The sequence below is a fragment of the Trichoplusia ni genome, chromosome 3 (genome assembly GCF_003590095.1).
Source record: "Trichoplusia ni isolate ovarian cell line Hi5 chromosome 3, tn1, whole genome shotgun sequence".
NCBI classification, from domain to species: domain Eukaryota; kingdom Metazoa; phylum Arthropoda; class Insecta; order Lepidoptera; family Noctuidae; genus Trichoplusia; species Trichoplusia ni.
The window spans coordinates 1,758,233-1,781,105 of NC_039480.1; the positions used below are offsets into that span (position 1 = coordinate 1,758,233).

Here is a 22,873-nt window from a genome sequence, read left to right on the forward strand (position 1 = left end):
ATATTTGTATTGCGGTCACCACGGTTGGTGAGGTCAATGTCGCTCTATGGAAATATCGCATTGTCAACAATTTGGCACAAGGGCCACCGAAACAGAATATTGATAATGCATCGAGCGTTCCAATGGTTGCAATATTTGCAATACCTTAGAACTTATGGTTCTTGCATGTATGTTCATGATTTTAAACAAGAAGTCTTTGTGCTAGTGTAAATACTTAAGACGGTATCTCCTCAAAGACGGAGATGATTGTAGACGCTTTCTGATGAAAACCACCTGAATGCCATTATTAAAGACCAAGCAAGAATCCAATAGGTAATTATGTACATCAACTTTCTCAAATCCTTTCTAGACTCCACGCTTTTAGTCAAAAGCAATCCGAAGTCTAGAAGTTTTCTCAATAGACGCAAGTAAGCCTACGCTTCCGATTACATAAAACTTTACCATGTTTAGTATAATATAGTGCGTAGCATATACGGTGTTATTGTATATTATCCTTTATTTGTCTGTCAGTCCGATTTGGGCAAACCACTCACACGCAACGCATACTGGAACTCCAGTGAGTCATAACAGACGCTTTGAATAGCACATGTTCCGCATAATTTTAGTGCATAATCAGCATTCTTAGCATGTATAACCTAGATATGGTTTCACACGCACTTGAGAAATAAATTATTTAATAATTTTGTGAACGTTAAGCATTTATTTTTAAATATGTGTATAAATTTATATTGTATTGCCCAAAATAATGTCAGGATTGAATTGGATAAAACTGGGAGCCGACCCTAACCTAGGTTGTAAATCTATTGAAAGATATATGAAATGTACAATTTTATGTAGGTAATTCAACATAAAACGTTCGAATGACATAACAAATTGAAGATAAAAAGATACCTTAAAACCATTACGCAAAGGAGCTCAGCAATAAAACAGTCTTATTTACTGATGCCAAATGTCATTCCGAAATGTTTGGCGACAGTATCGCGGGTGCCATCTAAAATACGATGTGAAACTAATGTAAATTATGGTACAAATGATACTGAACAATAAAATACTTAATGATAAGAGTTGGATGTAAGAAATAAATATGCTTAACTGATATCTGCCGGCGAAAGGTGCTGACGACTAAAGATTCAAAAGGATCTCCACTACATGAATACTTTCTGAGATTTTCTTTCATCGCTCTCATTTAGTAATAATACGGTAAAATGGCTATGGCTAATTAATACCTATTTTAGTTAAATCGACAATGTACATGGCGGAGGACGAGAGGAAGATACAAAAATACATCACTACCATATACAGAAAAATATTCTTTTTAGATTGGACGGAAGAATCTTTGTAACATCCGAACAGATTTTTACGATGTGTATCCAATCGAAGTTTTGTATTTAATGGGTCTTGATTAGTGAATGTTTGTTGTGTAATCTTCTAACGATTGACTTTTAATTGTGGCTAGGTTTATAGAGGTAGGTATTTATCGGTAAATGTTTGTTAATCGATTATTAATATCGTCAGTCATCATTTAAATAGCTTTCTTTGACCATTACCCCAATTGTTTTTCATTGAGACTGAAAATCCTTTTTTTTTAATTGGACCAAATAGTACATCCTAGAAGGACCCAAAGTATAAAGCATTAGGCTTCCGTTTCCGATCCAGGATTAATTTGCTATTGGAACTCATAAAGTACCAAATCGAGTTCGTAAATTTATGGACCAGTATAAATAGACCCCAACACGAGAAATAACTGGACAGTCTATCATAAGTTGAACTCTCAAACGCTTTCAATATGTCCGGATTACCCGCAGTGAAAGTTGTATTGTCTGCTAAAGCTGGCTTTGTTTGACTTCTCCTTATTAAATTGTTATTTGGTGTTGTAATTTTATGACGTCTGGTCATTAAATTAAACTTGTTTATTTCTGCTACTGTTACGCAACAAACGGCAAATAATCTGACTACTTCATGTTTTAGTTCCGTTTTGTTAAGAAGATAGACTTAGTTTTAGAAGTAGACAGTGTTTTGTTACGTATTGTTTTTCTAATTTTTCAAACAGTTAGAATTGCTTTGTTTCTCTGGCAAGCCGTAATCCATTCGTATGTTTAGAACTTAATTATAGCATAGAACTTAATTATATAAGATATTGAATAAAAAGCCATAATTTCAGTTGGTTATTATAAATTAAAATAGGTAATAAATAGTTTATCGTACTGAAGTTTATTATGATAAATGGTGGCTAGATTAAAAAGGTTAAATCATTCATACATTTTATAGAACATTATAATTATAGTCTAACTTAATTATATATTTTTGGTTATAAAGCAACGTAGGTACTGATGTTCGTAAATATTTTTTTATTTGAACATCGTAACGTCGTCGTTTGTAATGACTTCCCGTATACAGTTTAATAAAACAATCAAATTCTTTTTAAAATCATTTAGAAGCAATACTTTTACATTATACTCACTAAACTAAATTGTATAAACAGTACTGTATAAAGTATCTATATATTGTCACTTTACATAAGCTAATAAAATAAACATAGGTATACACACAAATACGAGGAATAATTGAAAGCACTTTCTCTATAAACAAACAGTTTTTGCGGAAGTCATGCCCTTACCCAAACTCAATAGCAATCATCATGAGTTCTATAATCCGAGAGTCTCGATCACATTTGACACACATTAACAAGCGCGAAATGACGAGTCATTACTTGACAAAAAAAAGTAGTTATTTTCTATCTTGCTGTGGGAAATCACTATGTATTGACATATTCTTACAGCAGATCCACTTACATTAAATAGTGTTTTAAATAAATAATAATAAGAATATTAAAAAAAAAAACCAAAGATTTTTATCACAAGGAACATTTTTTCACACGTAGAGTTTTTAAATACAACCCATCTCCCTATATATCGTTATTTTAAACTCTTAAAAAAAATGATTGAGATTAGATAAAAATCGAGGTGCCACACAGTATGGAAAAACAGTTTATCAATAAAGTGATGAATAAGTTAGTATTCTGGTAGAATAACCGTAGTTTCTCATTCTAGTAGTTTATTTTTCGTGAAACCAATCTTAATACGCCTTATTAAGGTAGTTATTTCATTGGCTGTCTATAAAGTCTCTTTACGCAAGAAAGTATGAGTACCTATAAGTGGCTGAAGCTATGGCTGCTACACTTAGCATTAGAATTAAATAAACATTTGACACGTGTACATCAAATACAAATAAAATCAACTCTCTCCGAGAAGTGGCAAGGATGTTACAAATAGAAATTCATAATACAGATGTTTAAATAAACAGTAAAAGTGTTATTTCAATAAAGCTAACTTTTAATTATATTTATGTTAAAGCTGTAAGATTTACCGACTATTTTGAGTAAGTCATGGTTGCCGCGCTTAGTCCTTATATGCGTGTTTTGTAAACACACAGAGTGTTGGTCTGAAAACTAGGTTTAATCCATTGTATCCAGCAATTAAATCAAAACGTGTGATAATTCCTGACAACCAATCTAAATGTCGGATAATGCGTAATCCAGTAAATTGTACTATTTACGTTAGCCATAAAAAGAGCGCAGAAGGTGACCTCAAACTATCTTCGACCTAAGATAAAACAAAAATAATATTTCTAATGCAAATGTAACGTTTATCCTAGCAAACTTTCCAATCAACCTTTACTCCTGTCTAACCGATTAAGTGTAACATTATGTACAGATCACTATCGCCTTCCGCCTGTCACTTGTACACTACGGACATCATTCTGACTGCGCCCGCGCAAGATTGATCGTTCACCTTTCACAGACTTATGAGTGCGAATAGATTAGGCGTTCTACAAAACTGAAACTTTAGTTATTTTTGCAAATGGTGATCTATTTTATTTGTAAGTATATTAATGGCAGTGACACGTGACTAAAAAAGAGGAACAGGAATGATAAGGGCAATGACACAATACAAAATCATGCAAAAATTAATTGACTTACTATTTTCAGGATTCCCTAACCAGTCTCTTTCCGTCCGTCACCAGGATGTATCTCGTGAATCGTGATATTTAGACGGTTGAAAGTTATAGGTACACATGTGATATTGCTGTTATAAAATAAAATCCGTTAAACTACCAAAATTCGTTGACATTTCTAATAAAATAAGGTTGTTATTAATTTATTTATTCGAAAGATTTTAGAATGTATATATGTCAAAGAAAAATACGTGGGATTATTCATTTAATTTTGTTCGCTTAAGTTTCTATGGTTGTCGACCATTATCTACTGCTCTAAATACCTAAATCATTATGCACCATCGAAAAAGCAACATCAAAAAATTGATTTGCTCTATCTATCACCTTCATAAGTCTACAATTGGAAGTGCAACGGTCATAACACGGTATCGAACAGTAGCATTATATTATGCGAGCGTGTGTCATTAGCGATTCCACAGACATACAAACGTGATGAACATAAGATGCATAACAATCTGGACTCAATTACGTCACTAATCTTAAGATCAGCTGCTACTTTCACTCTGCTATCCTGACCTGCATTTGTTTTATTTGGATACGTATTTTGAGGTTCCAAGACAGTTGTTTAAATGCTATGTTTTGTTTAGATCCGGTGAGAAAGGTTTTTTGGTGTACTTAGATTCCAGTGGGCCGATTTTCAGGTAATTTCAAAACGCAGTTTAAATAGTTGCTCTATGAATACTATTTCAAACTGGAGGGGAGGATGCGCAATCTTCTGAGAGATACTTCAAAAATCATTGTACAGTAAAATTTTTGAGTAGCTTTCTTCATAGGTAACGGGATCTATTCATCTGCTGATGTTGATGGCTACCAGAAAATGGTTTTTCTGAAGTACTATCTCCAAAATCATACCAAAATTAATAATCTTCCAATGCTTTGTAATGAAAACGGATTCTATTGAACTTAATCATAATAAACATTCTCATAAAGAGCATCATAGCCATTAAGTTATTCCCATTTAGCTACAAATCACAGCAAGTTGGCGCCAAACAAAATTAATTCAATTCACAAAATATGGAAATTAAAAAAATGCAACATCGTTATATAATTGCGATGTCTTTGTTACGTATATTTTAGAATTTAGATGTTTAATTAACATAAATGATTATTACAAGCATTGTTGGGTAGTTCCGTGTATTTTAGAGATAGTCATCGACTTCTATTGTTTTTTAGGAAGTGGAGCTTTAGTTTTCTCTGTGGTTAGTTCGGCTCATTAGCTGTGATGAAATCAGGTTAGATTGAAGGCTGTTAATTGGTGTGCAGGCCTTTGTTTTTAGTCTCAGATTTGCAAAGATTATTATCGACCTACGCTACGTTACCTATAAAGTACTGGCCAAAACCTTAAATCGTTCTTGGATGTTTTCTCTATTTTATTGATAGTGAAAAAATGCAAATTCCTTTTAACTTAAAAGTTCCAAATAAACATCCAACACCAAATATTTGTATAAACCTCTTCACACTCTTCACACTTAAACAAAAATACTGATTAATTTCTTTCTTCTGTACCCACGGTATTGAGCTGATACAGTAAAACAATAGCGACCGCGGTCCGAGATCGGCTTTCTCTCCCATCTACGGCTTGTGACCTATTCAATGCTAATTTTTTCATGTTTGTATTAACGTAATATGATAATGAACTTTGAGCACTGTTATTGTTATTATTATGTCTTATTCCTAAAAAAATAAATAAAATTTTATACCATGATGAAGTACAACTAAACAGTAAAAAACAATACTATTTTATTGGACGGAAAATTTTCAATATTTGTAGATGAATAAGTGGTAAAATTACAATCTTAACTCTACATTTTTCTTGTGAACCTTGAAATCTTAAAATCGGTAATCTCTTACGAAAATATTTCAGAACTGCTGACATAATAATATAAAATATACTCCAATTATTGTCCTAATAAAATTAAATATAAGCAAACTATAAGGGCCTACCGTTGCCGGCTTAAAGTTATACTACTGCAGGTTAAACTTGACAGCATACTACATGTAATAGTTTCACTTACAAAACACGCTTTGCATCTTTAGCATAAAGCGTAACAGGTCAAATGGATTAAAGGTGTCAAAGGCTTTACATAGGCAGGAATCATCGCTTCATAACAAGACCTTATCTCTAGGAATCTTGCTTTGCCAAGTAAGGTTTCTAGAAATACGTTCTTCTCTTTACATTTTACAAGTCAGAGTTAAATACAGGGCATTATAGAATGACGATAGTCCGGAATACCACCACACTTTCTGTAGGTATGTAGGTACAGTCAGAAAGATATGTCACATCAAATTTAACAATATTAGGACAAAAACATGCTACCTACAACAGTTTTTTGGGCTTGAATTAGGTATCACTTTCACTGACCATCATTTAAAAATGTAGGTATAATTTGGGTATTTTGTATTGATCAACTCTTTGGATTGTTAACCCATAACTCGGCTTAGGGTGTGACCTTTCTATTCTTCCGTACCTAACTAAATCAAAGTTTCACTAAGCACATGACTGAACTATCACTCAGCAGGGATAGGATACGGGGCAGGGGTCAATCATGAACGTATTTTGCATTTCACAACCTTTACAGGTGCGATCAATCTTACAGAATGATGGTAAAGTGTGACCGTAATTGATGGACCCTCATGTTTGAATGGTAAATGATCGCGACTTGGTTTGGTCTGAGTCTAGGTGGCCTATTATCTAAATTATGCGTTATTATTCAGCAATGATTAATCAGGAAGATTTATAGTAGCCAATATTATTTAGCAGTTATATCAATATCACGGCTAACCCAGTATCAGCCTTCTTTTTTAAAACTATTTTACCTATTTTGCTTTTACTGTCTAATTAAGATAAGTAAAAATGCTTATCTTATTTAGACGATAAAAGCTATAAAGCTTCTGAAAGGTAGCTGGATGACATATGTGGAAATTGGAGGACTGAGAGGTATAACGCCATGCGGTATAGGAGGAGATCTTTTCCTGTGGACTGTGATAGGCAGACTTATACCTAAGAATATACAACACAAATATTTGGAAGGAACATACAAATATGAAGAATTTTAGCTCACCAAATAGCCTGTGCGGATATAATATAAGAGATTGTTTAGTGAAATGCGACTGTTTGTCTTACATAAACACAAATAACTTTGACTATTGTCAATCTGTCTTTTTGCATCGTTTTGACGTCTACATAATGTATCCACATTATCTGGATGTTTCCTAGTGCGTGCAGGTTATACAATAGTAACAAAAACCAGCGTTACTACTATCTAAAGCGGTCTGTGTTCGGTTACACTGAGTTACATCGACATATTTTGTATTCTTGATGTCAAAGTGTAACGAAAAACGTATGAACGAAAAAGTTGAGGATTGTCTTAGGAGGAATATTTTCAGCATACAAGTGATGGAAAAAATATAGACCCATTGGTATAAGGTTTTAATGCTATGGATGCCTAATCCATCGATTGGATCATATTGGGAGATAGATATCTTGAATTGTTTACTTTATATGTCTTTGATGAATCACATATTTTTTTTTTCTAGTACTCCTAAAACAGGCTCTAAAGAAACTTTGAATTAAAGAAGTGGCTCTAGGTGAGCGTTTTCAAAATGTCATCCCCATGGATAGAAACGGCGATAAACTTATCATATCAGGACCATTGAAATAACAGAATCGAGATAGTGCTACCTTAAATGTTATACACCATTTAGCTTCTACACTGAAAACTTTTACTCACAAACACTCAAATTTTTACCAAAACTAAAAAAAATAAAGGATAAAATTTCTTTAAACAAAATTGATACGTATAAATGTAATTTCAAACTGTTCAACATGCAAAGAAGTCACAGTTATACAGAAATACCATTGACCTTAATATGCACTTGACTTCATTATTCTTAGTACTCAACATTTAATGAGCTGTTGCAATAACTTCTGTATATTTTATACTGTATCAAGGACGGCGAAAGTAATGTAAATTATTAATAAGGGGCTTAATATTGACAGCACTCGTAAAAAACACATTAATTGTAACCGATTCAAGAGAAATGTTCGTAGAGTTTTTGAATTTTGTTAGTCTTTATTGGAACCTCATAATGTTACTTAGACTGCACAAAAGAAGATAAAAGAACTAAAATATTTTTAGATGAAAAGATTTTGTTATATTTTTTTCTAAGGGTTAATATTTGTGTCGATTGAATAGCCAAGAAATAAAGAGTTACACTATTACGTTAATCATGTCAAATGATCGGGTTCTTACCATAACACACGGCAGTATGATTTATAACAGTGTAACCTGTAAATCACGTGATAATTGTAAAACTAAAACAAAAATTTTAGGTCCAAATAATTAAACGAAGAACGTCATAATTATCACTCATAACATACATCATACGCTCCAAGTTAATACGTAAGTCTTGAACTCAAATCACTTTCATAACACCCACTAATTAACGAAATAACGTTAAGTAACCGAATAATTTGACGTACCTAAACAAGATCCTACAGATGGATACGTGCAGATCACCGGCCTTCTCTCGTGCGTCATTTACGTAACTCGAGATTCGGAGCGGTCCAGCTTGCAAGGAGAAAGTGCATGGTGCATTCGGATTAACAACTCGAGCGAAATTATTCGCTAATTCCGCGAAAATGGACGCTCTGACGCAACCCAACACCGCACTAGTTTCGAAATATTTGACTATTTTTTTCGAAAGTGCGATCTGGCTTTTGAGTTGTTCTTCCAATCGCACATCTAATTGTTAATTCGTTTTAACGAATACGAACGTGTTACACTCTAGTATCTCGGTCACTAGGTGATGAAACACATGCTTCCTTTTTATGACTCGCTCAATTACCTTACCATGTCGAGAAAACGGAGTAAGTTCAATTTATTGCAAGTACACGGCAATTACGTCACACACGTCATAAACTCGACCGGTGACATCAGTACTTTCGATTTTATCGAAAACGACTTTCGATAGGGACCTATTACAGCTCTTTAAGGCGTTGAAACATGTTTTTGTTTCGGATTAATATCTCTTTTTTTTCAACCACATATGGTTTTACGAATGTATTACCAAGTCGTACCAGTTACGGTACTCGGGATGTGAAAGTTTGACCACGAAATCAAGGAGGCAGGCGTACAAAATAGATTGTTTTTATTTACAGAAACTTATTAACAACAAATATAATACATAGTAACATCTAAGATGCGATCACATGATTTACACACAATGAGATGAAATGACTAACAATGTGGTTCGTTTAGTGGGGGACGCCGTAGGATTCGGAGGGGACTCCGTAGGATCCTGAGGGGACTCCGATGGTGGTGTAGGAGATGGAGCCTCCGTGTCCGCCGCTGGAGTAGCCTCCGTGGCCGCCGCTGGAGAAGCCTCCGTGACCACCGCTGGAGTAACCACCGCCGATGGAGAAACCGCCGTGACCACCGCTAGAGTAACCACCGTGACCACCGCTGGAGTAGCCACCGTGTCCGCCGCTGGAGTAGCCGCTGTAGCCGCTGGCGTAGCCTTCCTCAGCCTGGTGGTACTGGGCGACCTGGATGGCCTGTTGGACGTGGTCGAGTTCGATGCCGACGATCCTCTCCTGGGGCACGCCGTAGACGGGGGCGGGGACTCCGTAGTGGCTGGAGATTCCGTGTCCGTGGCCGTGGCCGGATGAGGAAGAGTAGGCCTGGTTCTGGATCTCGTCCTTCAAGATAATGTTCTTGATTTTGTGGAGGAGATGAGGGTCAACATGGTAGCCCTCGCTGGTCTGGTGGCCGACGGGCACAGAGGAGTAGTGACCGCCGCTGCTGAGGCCGCCGATGGAGATGGATGGGGAGGAGTAGCTGTAGCCTACAGGGGGCTCAGCGACAGCGCAACCCAGGAGGGCGAGGGCGACCTGCCGAACAAACGGAAATTTAACACTTGGAAAACATTTTATAGTATCCTGAAATATAAAGTTTCGATTTGCATCATTGTGCAAGTATTTAATAAAATATATTTTTGTTATTTTTTTGTTAACATTCAAAGATTTTGCTTATAGCCTCGAAGCCATCACCAATCTATTAGATAGATCTCCATAAAGGTTTTGTTTTCTTATATTTCTGAAGACCTCAAAACAAGTTTTTCAAAAATCTGAATTTAAGGGACGTTTCGAAGATCGAAAATCATCCCAAATTTGCACATCCGAGACACGATTTAAACGATATTTTGATCCACTTTAGCACGGTGGTTATTTAGATGTCCACAACACAACACTGTCACTGCAGTCCACTTACGATGTATTTGGCCATGTCTTGTTCGCTTGGACGTCGGCTGGTGTGTGATGTTTGAGCTCAGAGCGATCCGCTTTTATACTACAGATCAGACAGTCTACTTTTACTTTGTTAGCAGAAGCTACCGAGGACGAATTCGGGTTACAAATGGACTATTTTTTTGGATTATAGATTAATTTGTTATGGTTTTTTGAAAATAATTTCGCGGATCGAAAGTTGAATTCTTTCTTTGCTCGTAACGTTCGCAAATGGATTTTCTGAATATGTCGCGAATTTCGGGTCATTGCATGGTTCAGTATTTCTCAGATTTTGTTTTGTCTTACACACATTTAGACACAATGGTTAAATGCAATTATAGAACGGATATCTTAAGTAGTCTATCATACATTTTAACATTATATATTCTAATTACATTAAAGCAAGTCTAGCCATTATCCTTAATTGTCTAGACAATAGTTAAACTGTATTAAAGTTCTTTATTTTGTTAACTTTGTCTATTTTCAACAATTCAAAGGATGAATATAACCTTTTTTTATTACTGAACAGTATATCCTTCTCAAAATAGTTGGTTGATGAATTTCTATGACAAATCAAAAATATTACCAAGTAAAAAAACTCAAGTTTTTTTTCAATTATAGACAAATGTCAGCAAGTATAACAATCGTTCAGTTAAGAAATCAAATGTTGAAATATATCGATTCTATAAATATAGGTCAATTACTACTATAGTTGTGATACCATAAAGGTTAACGTTTATAGGTTGATTGTTTTGAATTTAGGTCCTAGGTATGAAGAAATATTGAACTACTAGCCCTTACATCAACACATTGTCCAAATACGGAAAGAAAAATATATTATACAAAATACTTAAATACTACTCTTTTGCGCTGTAAATGTAGAATACAATTATATTTATTATGTGCCCAAAAAAAATCTTTAAAAAAAAATTGTATCCAAGCACTAGGTATTTATGTAACAGTATTATCATTTACAGATGAATAGTGAATAAAATGACAATGATAAGTATAAGATCAAAAGATTACTCTCTTTCATTCAATCATTCGTTCATTCTTACACTCGTCCGCTCATCGATCGACGATTTCGTAAATGTCATTCAGTAAGCCGACAATGATTTTTATTTACTTTTATTCAAAAAAGGAGATTCTTAATTTGAGTGTATCATTGTATGATTACGTATTTAATGAAGATTTTAATGGGTTTTTTATTGAAGTATAATGCTGCATTTTTCTCATAATTATGTACATTGGATTGGAGATAAATTGATGGGATTTAGTGGAATTCTTTAATGAAGAATAAGCAGGTTTTTAGGATTAACACTTAACCTTTTCCCTGGTTATTAAAATATATTTTTTCTTCTTGCATCTGATGCGTCGCACAGAACTTCTTTCTCAGTGTTTTGGCTATGTTGGGGTGAACCGATTTCAAAATGGAGGATGTTCTCAATTCGTCTCTATTTAGCTTATCGATGTTTTTTACCTCAGAATTTTGGACTGGGTGATTACGTTGATCTTTCAGTTATCGTTAAATGGCTGCCTTTTGAAGTTTTGGTTGTATTTTTTTGTATATAAAATACTACTATTTCATTTAGTTGAAGACGTTGCAGTTTTTAAAGAACTTTTGTTAGCCCCAGAGCAGGTTTTATCATCATCATCGTAACAAAGACATATTTAGTGTTACGTTATTTTCATGTTAAATCTTGAGTATGAACACGAAATTTATAAAATTAAAAAAATTGGTAAAGAATCATCAAACGTAATATTATTGTATTTTAACGTAAAACAACATCACCGGTCATAACTAGTACTTAACGAGTAATGAAACACACAACAAACATACAAATGTATTCATAATTTGCATATTTTTAAAACGTTTTGTACATAATTACATATGTATGATTACAAGTACCCAAATCGTCGAATTAAGGTGGGGCCAGACGGTATAGTGGGGCGAATGTAATCACATTGTACAAAAAGTACCAAATTCTCAAAGAAGAGCCGAATTTTCGTTACCGATGATAGGTAGTTAAGTTTTTTTATACGACGATGACTGTTTTGTTCATGTCATGAGATAAAGTAAAAAAATATTTTTTTTTTATATTATTGATATGGTGGTCCTACACAAATAATTTTATTCTGTTGTCAATTCACCTGATCGCGACTGTGACTACAAGACTAACAACCAATCAGAGAGATTTTTAACGGATAAAGAGTATTTGGCAAATACAATGTAATTGACCTATTGAAATTTACCTAACCCTCCTGATAATGTATTATCGGGAGGGTTAGGTAAATTTCAATTGTTCTATTTGGATACTTTACTTCTTTTTTTTAATAAAAAATAATTCGAAGGTATAGGCATAAGAGATGATGAAAGGTATGGAAGAGGGGGCTTATAGCGTCATTTGTCATAAAAAGTGTACTCACGTATCGTCGTACGATCGTCTTGGAAATCTATCTGACAGCCTAATTAGATTTCTTCAATTAATCTATCTAACTAAAAAGCAATCAACGTCTCTATACTACATATCTTCAAGTGCTAACCATGACAATTATGATATATAGACATACAAACAGCTATATACATGCAGTAAACGATATCATTTCCCTACGACTCAAACAGACGGACATTTCGATTAACCGAGATCAGTGCAAGTTGTAATCTGTCAATAGTTCATTACCATTGCAACTCTGAATTAACCTCATACCACCCGCGGCTTACCAATATCTGACTATCGGGATTACTGAGAATTGATAATATATAACTATGTGGTAGTTATGTCGGATAATATCCTTGAGTATAGATACGTTTATGATGATGCATTTAATATGGTATTCTGAACTTTATTCTTTATGCATAAGATCGTTATTGCACTGTAACGTAAGTATACATACTTTATTGTTTGAAAATATAGGAATTGGTCAATTGTTTTTTTCTTGGACAAAATATACAATTCATCAATAAAAATAAGCAATAGGGATGATGACTGGGTATAAAAAGAAAAAATCTAATTAGTCATTCAGTTAGATAATTGATAATTATGAGACGCGTATTTTTTGTTCTTTTTCAGAAAAACTATATTGACAAAGATTAACTTCTTTAAAGTTTAGGAGAGGCTTGTGACGTAACGATATGGTAAAATTTACACTAAATCGTGACGTCACGCGTAAGTTTCATTCACTGTAATTTGGTCAATTTATGTTCGCAGAACAAATTAAAACATACATATCCATTATTATACAAAAAAATACAAGACGGACACTGCGATTTTTTTTTATCATCATCCCTATTGAAGGCATCTCCTTATTAGATATTACGTAATTGTCAATTTAAATTATTACTAGTATGCCTATTATTGAATTAGGGTGTCGCTAAAGCAAATACAAAAAAAACGACATTCCATAAAGTTAACTTGCTTCCACTTGTCTACCATTTACTGAATCATAAAACACATGATTGAGAAAACTTCCCAGCTTCTCATACATACACGAAATTAGCATCAATTATCACAGTAATGGAGTGTTATTTCTCAATGTTGAACTCATTTCATCTGTGCAAACCAATTTCATACATCCTGGGCATTGCCGAAATTATCCTATGCAACAGTTACATAACCAGTAATCATAAAAATGAAGACGAAATGATGCAATGAATGTCCTTTCTAAATGACCAACAAACTGCCAGCGATGTAACCAGTGATTAACATAGTATGTTTAATACCTGTCTTGTGTTGTAATCAACAAATTTATTACATTTAAAGTAAAGCAATTTATGTATTTCTTAATTTTTTTATAACCAGTTTTTATTGTCATTTTTATAGCTGCAAATTGCCGTTCGCTATACAAGGAATAGACGAGGTACCAAGGCATCAAAGTGAAGTGCATTTTCTCGCCTGTAAATGGTTGTATCGTTGCAATAGCGTCTTAATCAGTGTCCAGCGTTTTTTTTTTCAGACTAGCAATTCGGCTGCATTGACAGATTTGTCAGTGGCATTGAATTAATTAATGAAGGTGGCAGGTGGTTTGCTTTCAACCTTCCAATTGTACGCGGTTTTGTAGAGCTACATACCATATACATGACTCAGGTGCACTGGTAGGTACCAGTCTGATACCAGCTCAAGTTTTCTTTACATCGAGTGACTTGGGTCCGAAAACTTGATATCTGAAGATTTGTCTAGGAAACTTCCACTTCCTCCATGGAAAACAGTTGCTACGAGGGTTTTTTTGGTCTAACGTCTTAATATGGCAGAATCATACTATGTCCTTGAATCAACTGAATCAAGTGCCTACCTACCACTGCCTATTACAACAAGCTGTCATAATTACAGTTGATCACTTCAATAAAAGTCAAGCTCAATGTCTCCAAGTTCACGCCACTGACCTCTCGACTGTTGAATAATGCGCACGCGCATTTGATGTACACACGCAACGCGATTCACGCGAAATGACGATAACTTCCAAATTTCAATTTATACCGGATGTCTAGTTTAAAATGAATTTGATTTTTGTTTTCAGACATCATAAATAAAAAAAAGACTAACTAAATGATGCGTGGTTTAATAAATTGATTTATTATTATTATTACTTTTTAATATTTTTTGCATCATTAACGATTTTTTATTTTAAATAAGCCTTGACATTTGACTTCGCATACTTAAATACTAATTATATACAAAAAAATTACGACGGCTTTAAAGTAAAAAAGGAAGTTGAGTGTATTCGCAATTAAGTCTCCTAGTTTAGGTTACTTAAGAGTTCAAAGTTCGCAAAACATTACAACTAATTAGGGCAAAAAATGAAAAGGTCTATTGAACAAAGTAGACTGTTTTCGGTTAGAGTATATACTTGATAAATTATTTAATATAATTCACACTATTTTCACTATATTTAAAATTCATTTGTTCAAACACATCCTGCCATTCTACACAAGATCACAAAAAAAATCGCACCTAAAAAACTACATAAAAACAACCAGTATCATAAAAGATTCAAAGCAAAAAGCGAGAGTAACCATCAATTTATATAAAATTCTCAATACCCATAATAAAATTGAGTGAGAGTTGAAGATTCCTACAGCGCTACGTAATAATTAACTACTAAATGTACCACACCCGCTCACAATGTGCAGCGGATGCTGTGCTCATCTCAGAGAAAGGTAAATCCGTGATGATACGTGTCGCGTGTTCGCGTTGGATCACGAGATGTTTTTGGCAATCGTTAAGTTAATATTAAAAAGAGAATTTCGTACTCACAAAGTAGGAACGAAACCCTACAGTCGTAGTATAGACCCTGAGTCACCGCTATCTGTCTGACTCAAAGCTGTATCTCATGAATGGTCATAGCTTGGCAGTTGAAAGTTTATTCACTGTATCCGAACATATTTTTTTCCTTAATATGCTCTATAGTGGCTTGCAATACCAAACTTACTTTAAATATGCACTAACTCACTTGTTTCCTACTTAAATAAATTATTATTTATTCCACGAGGCAATTCACGACTTTATCAAAAATACTTAGCTTGTTATGTATCTCTAAGTTCATGACCATCGGAAAAAATTCTACAAGAAAAAAAGACTAAAACGTAATAACTTTGCTTTTCTCAAACTTCATTCCTTATACAGTTATAAGGAATTAAGTTTGAAAAAAGCAAACTAAACTAACGATCTTATCCTAAAAATCCAGATACAAAAATGAAACAATAGAGAACTCAAAATTGCATAATATCCTTTCATAAATTTCTTATCTTTTTGTAATCGACATACAAAGTTTATCGCAACATAACATCAACAGTGGACACGCACTATCTATCATGAACCGACCAGCCCAATCTGAGCATTCTCCGACGACAACAAAAATTATGTAAACCACTATTTGAAATCATATGTTGCTCAATAACAAAAGTTAATTGTTATGAGGATAGCTATAACTCAGTAAGAAATATATTGAACGGTTTTTTCATACAAAAACAGACAAACTTGCATGGAATTGATTTTAATACCGATCGACACTTAACATATAAGTTTTTTTCATGGTCCTTTTTATGATTTTATTAACACCAAGATATAGATGTTCATCAAGAGTAATATTATTATAGTCACGTACCATAAAGGATTTAGCATTGATAAACACTAAACATTTTTTTTTATGTGTCTGCAGACAAAAATCTTTTATAGTTTATTTAAGACTATGCAGAATGATTCATCAGCCCCCAAAATATGCTCTACCAAACCAAATAGGGGTAACGAGACCGAAATGAAACAGAACTAGGTCAAAGGCTCCGTAGGTTATAAACAACCTCCAAATAATTACGTCAAGTTTACTTCCTTCCTACATTTCAGGAAAAGTCAAAGTCAGAGCACAAGGTTCCACTTACGTCAAAACAGGTCAAAAATGCATTCATAACGTCAAATGTATGCATGTCTAGAATCTTCGTTATAATAATATATGTATTTGTTTTATTTGGAATTTGAAATTTATATGACAAGGATCAAAGTTCATAGCTTCATTGATAGACTATGATTTAATAAATAGGTAATGAGGCAGATGTTGCCTGCACGAGATATGCAAATTTTTGACCCCTGACACAATTACTTAACTTCCGAAAATCAACTAGATTTGCTTATCGTCATTGTGGAGGCGAAACGCACAAGCCAAAGATATATGACTGCACGGATAGCCGAGTGGTTGAAGTCACCAAGCCAGACCAACTGCGCGCGTCGTGACGCGGGTTCGATCCTCGCGTAGGACAAGCCACGAATGCTTGTTCTGAGTCTGGGTGTCATTGTGCATGTGATTTGTATGGTTGTGAAACCCCCGCGACACAAGGATTAAATTACTAAGTGCGGGAGTCGTTTTAAAAAAAAATGTTCCGATCGCTATGATCGAAAACAGCAGGCGAATCTTCATTCTACCTTACAACATTATTTACGCTCAACCACAATCCGTGAAGCCAATTAATTATTATAACAGTTTTAACAACATTAAGGTGTGAATTCATACATAGGATTACAAAAGTCTGTGTTACGTCAGGCGCCACATTTCACCTAAGATGATCGACTTACAATATTGCAATATTTATGATTGGCCAAGTCTAGTCTGGGCTAGACCGGTCCGCCTCGCGGTAAACTTGACATGGTGGTGTTGAGAAAAACTTCTTCCTGGTATAGTTTCTTTTTTAGCCAACTTTTTATGGAAAATTGACTTTAGAGTTCGAATTTCATTTGTTTTTAGAAGTGTGTCAATTACAAGTTATTTAAAAAATGAATGAAGGTTTCTGAGACTGCAGGTTGTTTTAATTATTTTAATAGTAATTATTCGTCAGACATTTTCCACCACTCAACCATAGGGTATGTATGCAGGTTTCATAGGTTTATGCAATTATTTTTATCATCATCATCATCATCAGCCTATATTTGTCCGCAGTTGGATATGGGCCTCCCCAATTGTGCGTAACTTTACGATAAAAATATTTTTAAAAGAGTAAATCTTAGTGTCAATAAAACATGTTGTTTGTGAAAGCCAATTGATACATCATATAACACAAATATCATTAATCATAATCCAATCTTAAGCTTGACTTTTTTTAAATATCTACAAGGCAAAATATATCCTAGGTCTGTAGATATAAGATCTAGGTAATAAATAAACGGTATCTTTGTCTATATCCTCAAGGTAATTGTGAAGTAATATTTATGAAAGGTATTATTGTCATAGTCAATGTGATACGATCAGTTTTAATAATGATCTAGTTTGTCTTAGTTCAGATTACTGTAAATGATATTTGACTGTATGACTTATAATTTAATCATTTGAGAGATATATTTACTGTTTTTTTTAAGGTTGTACACGAGGAAACACAAGCTGTCGACAATCGACGGATTTCCATTTCGGAAGACACAAACGCAATACTCAATATTGCATTCCAAAATGTGAACTTGGTAGGTACATAAGATTCAAATTTTTGGAGCATTGTGGGCCCTGTCGGGCATAACAAAAATAAGAATCAAAACTCAAGCGACTAATAGGCATCGTTGGTAAACATATTAAGGCGACTGATTTAATTGTCAAGTGTACTAAAGCCAAAGCCATCATAATTTTTGCTCATATATTTTAGTTATACTTTTTTAATATTCATTTTACTCTTCTAAAACCTATTTTCGGTGAACACTTATTCTAAGACCTTCACTGATGCAATATTACTTTAAATCTAGATTTCGTAATACAATTTTCATTTTGTTCATATTCAACCTTTTAGGTGATGCAATGCTACTTAGAGCTAGATCTAGTGTTTGCTTAAGTGATTTTAATGTACTTATTTTACGCAATATCGTCCAATCTTTAAAGTGTTTAAATCATAACATTATACATAAATAATCGACATTAAAGTGCAATCTGAATATAGTACGTAAATATCAAAATGTAAAATTTGTAAAAGAACGTAAAATACTAAAGATTTTATCTAACTTGAGAAAAGAAAAGAAAAATGCGATTTGTTTTTGAAATTACCCAAAGATCAACTTTAGCTCAGATCCAATGTAACTGGGTATATAACATTGGATGAAACAGTATACTTACGCTCACAAGTGTTGAATTAATAGACATAAAAGTAGCTTCTAATTTTAACTAATGACCGCGAACCTCTGTTTAAATTCGTTTTCACCCCTATAAGCCTAAATGCCTTTTTATTTAGGCCATATTTTCTTTCTTATTTTAACTCTTCATTTATTGAGACTCCTACCTACAGAGACATAATTGTGAACCATTGAGTGAGTATATATTTGAGACTAACATGCTGCAACGGGTACTAAATGCTACATACCTATACAAGACAATAATAAAATTTATTAAAGATTTGCAACTTTTATTGGTTTCGATCTAAAGTAGGAGTCTTCGCAATACCTATAAACTTTCACTTGTGTAGTCCTAGTCTAGTCTATTTAAATCGACATCCAATCTATATTGCCCAGTTGCCCACCGTGGGTCAACTGACCAGTTATTGTGAACCACTCTTACGTAATACTAGTGATGTCCTTTATTATATCGATATTTATTATTTAAAGTATTTTAATCTTATTGATTTTGAAAATGGATGTAAATTGTTTTGGAAATTAATTTGGTCAAATTAGTCAAAGATTTTTTTGAAAATGTCGAGACTGTTTTTTTTTTTGTATTTGGTCTTACATTGATGTAAGTACATAACTTATTCAGAAGGCCTCCGTTAAAATATTTCGTTAGCAATTAGTAACATTCAAACGATAAAAAATATTGTTTTATCAGAAAAAGTCTATTCATACAAAGCGTCTACAATACCTTCCTTTTAAGTTAAACACGTACCAAGACTCTCAAAATAATAGTGCATCATTATGACCAAGCAATCTTACTAATCACAAAAATAATGTTATTAGTGAGAATGTTGTAACAAACGTTTGGTTTGACCTTTAAAGGAAGTTGCGATCACTTTCACCTGCATTATAACACCTACTCTCACCCTAACAATTTATGCGCGTAAATACAGCATTTTATGACTGAGGTTATTGTTGTGGGCCAAGCGAAGTGACTTGCAAATATATTGAGAAAGAAACTGGAAAAATATTATTTTCTACAGCCAGATCCAGTACTTTGAGGAAATAAAGTAAAACTCAAGTGCTTCTTTTTAAATTTTCAAAATTCTGTTTCCATTTGCTTTTTTAAAGGCCTCCCACTTAATTATAAATATTTTTTCTCATTATAAACACAGTTACTTAGTCTTACAAGACCTGGAAACAAAATATCAAAAGCACATTTTAATAATTAATTTAATATTAAAATTGAAAATTATTTGCACAATAAATCGATATAATTTATGCTCGCATGGCACATCACTACCCAAGTGCATCTATAGAGCTCCTTTATGGTGGGTACTGATGTTTTGTTTAGTGATGCAACTGGCTCGTTGGGTAGGCCTAGCTTCCTGTATAAGGTTGTATATTATTATAAGCCTATCACATAGTTCAAGAAAAAGGAAAAATAACTAAATAAATTAGAGATCGATTAAAATATAACAAAGCCATTTGGGCCATGGTTTATTTTGTAGATGATGTCTCTTATAAAAATAAAATAACAAATTTGTTCCAAGCTTCATTAATTGCCTTCTAGACTTTAGACACAAATAGATCTACATAACGTCATTTACTCGAGTACCATTTGTGAATACAACTATTAGAATCACAAGACAACAAAATTAAATATCATGTCGGCATTCTGTCTTGGATATTCATTTATATCGTAGTAGAGTCGTAAGTTTTTTGTGCATCCTTTATACCTATTATAAATCCATTGAATAGCCAACCTGCTTAGAACATGATACCTCGTCTCCAACACGTCTGATTATTCCCAGTACTGCCCTGACCACTTTTTATCCCCTCGTCTATCGGGTTTTCAATGTAAATAGTATTTAACATACTTATGCAATTCCATTTTCCGTCAAGCCGACCATAAAGTTAGTTTTTTTGAGGATGTGACATAGATATCGTCACTATGACTCCCTTATACAGGCTATATCGCTTCTTAGATTTACTTTAATTGATTTATTTGCATCGTAAATCTAATAGCTAAATATTAACACCTTATACCTAACATTTTCGTTTAACTAAATGGTTATTTCAGGAAGATGAATTGAAGTTAGTCATTACAGTATATTAAAATACGAATTATATAAATCCGTGTTCATAAGAAAGCCATTTAATCACCCTAAATAAACAATTAGTGATAATTACAAAACGTGAATAGATTAGCTAGCTACTTGATAAAAGACGACTTGAAACAAGTATAATAACAATTTAAATGTAAATAAATCCTTCTGTACCACTCTGTAGCAATCAATAAGTCTAAGTTACCAATTTCTAATCACACAATATTATAAAACGAAAGTCATGTGAGTATATCTGTATGTTTCTGATATCACACATTTTGATTTAATTTGGAACAGGGGAGTTTCCCTCTAACTGACGCTCTAGATTAAAAGAGGTCTCATTTTTCTATACAAATTACATTATTAAGTGTTCACGTCGAATGACAGAATAATCGTTGTAATATTAATCCTTCTGCTCTTTTCTTCTAAATAATACTTGTATTTAAACTTCAGTACAATTAAGATCTCTAAAATCAGCAAGTAACATCACTGGACGGGACTAGTTACAAAATAAATAATAAAGTAGTAATCAATTGACTGGTTCTATTGGCGAAAATAATAAACATGTATATCATTTACGATTGAATTCACTTTCTAATTAATGCAACAAGATCGTTTAACAGAAAGTATGAAGATCCTTTATAATGATTAGATTTTGGTGGTGAATGCAATCTTGACCGGTTAGCGATAGCGAAATGATGGTCATTCATCATAGTATAGCTAATCGGAAAGATAATTGTGGAGAGTATAAATAACGTTGTGATTAAAAATATGTAAGTATAATCTTTGGATCATTTATACTTTTAAAAGTTTTTTTCTACTGTCTTGTTTCATATTTGATACCAGAATTAAACAATGTATCCCATACACTAATATATTATGCTCATTTTTAAACAGTTATGTAATGACGTGTTAGCCTTGCGGTTCCATGCATTGATTTTTATGGGCAAGGTACATTTTCGATCGACGCAGGCAAAGTCCCAAAGTGTTTGTATGATGGACGTCTGTGTCTTATGTTTTCCAAGTATATTTATGATTTTTCTTTATAAAATATTTTAAGACATCACTGACAAAACGATGAACGAATTCACCGTGTGGACTTAGTTTCCAGAAATTAGAATCTGAAATCGGCAACCCGCAGTAATCAAAGGAAAGGTAAGAGGCCTTTGCCCAACAGTGGGACATCTACAGGCTAGTCTTATGTATATTATGTAAGGACTCATTTCTCCTTTTTATGGAGTCTTCCCTACAAGTCTACCTCAAAGCTCGGTGAAGAAAATAGCAAACACTGACACATGTATTGACAATCCTATTCAGCCATACCAATGTAATCACAAGACTGACCACATAAATAAAATTGAAACCTTCAAAAAACAGCCTTCAGACAGATTTTTGATTTAAAGTGATTGTGGGCACTCAAAATGAATTTTGAATTGCGTAACACGACGGAGCATCTTGTAAATGTTTTGACAAATAGATTCGCAATCGCTGTTTCGAAATTATAATTTTGTAGCAAAGTAAAACGGCATCAATTTGCGACACGCCCAAAAATGTTGGGTAATGTCTGTCTAGCAGTATATTATGTACTAAGTTTAGAATACAAATTCAACAGTTTTGATCTTACTTCACTTGAAGGAAAATTTACTTGTAAAAAGTAATATAATACCTGGGTGCCATGCAATTTGGTGTGTTAATAATTAAAGGACCTAATGTTTCTTTTCATGTTATTCTAGAATAGATCTAGGTAGATCAAATTATTTAAAATGAAGCCTCAACCCCATTAGAAGCGTTGAAGCTAAAGACATTGCTCGAATGTATGTAAAAGTTTAATTCTCTATGTATATTGGCCCTCTTATTTTTAAGCTGCAGATAAAGAAAATAATCTTCTCGTCTCAAAAATTACA

The 22,873-nt window shown here is 33.5% G+C and overlaps 1 protein-coding gene across 2 annotated transcripts in view; it reads right to left on the reverse strand.

Annotated features, from left to right (window-relative positions):
• Positions 1-9,148: 9,148 nt before the first annotated feature.
• Positions 9,149-22,873, reverse strand: part of LOC113508818 (keratin, type I cytoskeletal 9-like) — a 45,761-nt gene continuing 32,036 nt past the window's right edge. Inside the window, exons 1-2 of one of the 2 annotated variants that reach the window (XM_026891947.1) lie at positions 10,287-10,320; positions 9,149-9,907 (exon numbers count right to left, since the gene is read on the reverse strand). In XM_026891947.1, the coding sequence (XP_026747748.1) occupies positions 9,272-9,907; positions 10,287-10,301 (651 nt within the window). In that variant the 5' untranslated portion in view covers positions 10,302-10,320 and the 3' untranslated portion in view covers positions 9,149-9,271. Of the gene's footprint in view, positions 9,908-10,286; positions 10,321-22,873 lie in introns of those variants that run through there. The other variant, XM_026891948.1, reaches the window with a different exon arrangement.